This window comes from Opisthorchis viverrini (assembly GCF_000715545.1).
Source record: "Opisthorchis viverrini unplaced genomic scaffold opera_v5_493, whole genome shotgun sequence".
Classification (NCBI taxonomy): Eukaryota; Metazoa; Platyhelminthes; class Trematoda; order Opisthorchiida; family Opisthorchiidae; genus Opisthorchis; species Opisthorchis viverrini.
Window position 1 is genome coordinate 206,987 of NW_008752149.1, and position 2,248 is coordinate 209,234.

The window sequence follows — 2,248 nt, forward strand, 5'->3', positions numbered from 1 at the left end:
TCGCGACGCACGAAAGACCTCACCATCATTGAGCGTGTTCAGCGAACCGTCACGCGAATGGTTGCCGGCCTCAAATCCATGGACTAAGAGACGCAACTCGCGACGCTTGATCTCTTTCCCTGGAGTACCGTCGCCACCGAGGGGATCTAATTCTTACTTATGCACTGCTTGGCAAACAGGTTTTTTACCGTTGACCCAGCAAAAAAACGGCGGGGACATAGTCAGAAAATTTCAAGCTCAGAGCACATACAGTTATTAGGCAAATTTTTTCTCATTTCGGGAGTAGGTTCGTGGAATGGCATTCCCCCGACTGTTGTTCACGCTCATTCTAGAACCCAGTTTAAAGCACTATTATACACTTATTTATGCGAACCCTCGTGCTGGCAAGCATACTGCCCCGCGCTGAGAACATAATGGGCAGTGCTACACCCTTTTTTCACTTGTGCCTTTCAGATGAACGACAGCAACTGACCGGCAAGAACAAAACCGACCCGGGAAACCTGGGCAAAAGCCTCGATCTTGTGTATCAATCCGCACCGGAGAAAGCACCGCAGGGCGAGAGACTAGCTCAAGCCGGCCTGCGACGGAAACAAGGGATGGTTTCCATAACTGTACTAAAAAGGTAATCATCGAGCTAAGTGGGAGGCCTGCTGCAAAATTATGGGGTGGATGAGGAAAACCCAACTACAATTGCTTGATCCTAATTGACCCACATTCTGGCCAATCGTTTTATGCCTTCACCAGTTCGTGCTTGTTACACCGTACACTCGTCCAGCCGAATGGATTTCCCGTTAATCCTGAGGGCGTGGCCTCCAGACATATCCAACTGGAGGGTTTTGGGCATGTCCCAGGATTTGTTGTTAGGATTGGTTTCTGTCATGCAGTGATGCGGTTCACAGGGCAACACATTTCCGTTAGTTTGGAGGACTACTGTTCCCGTCTCCTGGACTGCGAGGATCATTGACTTGGCCTTGCGCAGAATACCCGCTTGAGCATGGAGATATTGAAATGTTGTCTTCTGACGGGACTTTGGAACACGGCAGCTACGTTTCATGGTCACGATACAGTTGCTTTGCACGATTCATTTTCGCACGGGATAGGCGCTCAGTATTCGCAAAATGGAAGTGAAGTTTCAAAAGCTACAACGCGTCCTTGCTGGACAAAAGGAGGCAGGCAATTCAGTTCGAAGTACAGGTCTAATCTTTTGAGTTTCATCTGGGCATCCTGGGGTATCAGCGATGTCAGGAATGTATCCCAACCGACTTTTTCCACCAGAGGTATGTTCGCCACAGAGGATATTGAAATTCGGTGAGCTGCTTTAGAAAGAGCCAAGCAAGCCATCGTTTACGACACAAAGCTGTCTTTCCTTGATACCCACGAAAACACAAGGCTTATTTTGACTAGTGATGCTTTGAGAGCTGCTGTCGGTGCCGTGCTCCATCAAGCTGTTACCAAAATATTTCAACCATTAGCCTTCTTCTCGCAGAAGATGCCGGCTGCACAAACGTGTTACAGTACTTTTGGACAAGTGATGCTTTGAAAGCTGCTGTCGGTGTCGTACTCCATCAAGCTGTTACCAACGTATTTCAACCATTAACCTTCTTCTCGCAGAAGATGCCGGCTGCACAAACGTGTTACAGTACTTTTGGTCACGAATTACTTGCCATTTACGTTGCTATTCGTCATTCCCGGCACTTGTTAGAAGGCAGGTCACTTACCATTCAAACCGACCATAAGCCACTTAGGTATGCTCTCAACGCTAGGCCCCATCGCTGTTCACCACGTGAGGTACGTCATCTGGACTACATTTAACAATTCACTACCGACATTCGGTACACTCTAGGATCAGGCGATGCCGTCACACACGCCCTATCCCGTCCAGATATCAACACTCTTCACTCTTCCACGCAGTCGGACCTAGACAAGCTGGCGAACCTTCGGCACGGTCCTCCTAATTTTTCGTCCATTCTATCCTTCCCTTCATTTCAAGTCTCTTCAACTCCCTTACACTTCCAATCTATGACGAATTTTGTGATATGTCTACCGGCACAGATCGCCCAGTCGTCCCCGATTTGTTTTCGGCCACTTTCATGGGCTTCTCATTCAGTAACCGGGGCAACAAGGAGCCTGAAAAATGCACGTTTTGTAAGGTTCCACATGAATGAAAATCCAGGAATCTTGGCCAAATAGTGCGTCGTTTGCTAACGCAGTAACGTACGAACTCACCTATTGGTTCATTTGCAGTTCC

The 2,248-nt window shown here is 48.1% G+C and overlaps 1 protein-coding gene across 1 annotated transcript; it reads right to left on the bottom strand.

Moving 5' to 3' along the window:
* Positions 1-754: 754 nt before the first annotated feature.
* Positions 755-1,054, bottom strand: T265_11378 (hypothetical protein; the record flags this gene model as incomplete). Its single annotated transcript, XM_009178017.1, has 1 exon — positions 755-1,054. The coding sequence occupies one exon, from the start codon at positions 1,052-1,054 to the stop codon at positions 755-757; it is 300 nt and encodes a 99-aa protein (XP_009176281.1).
* Between the last annotated feature and the right edge of the window lie 1,194 nt (positions 1,055-2,248).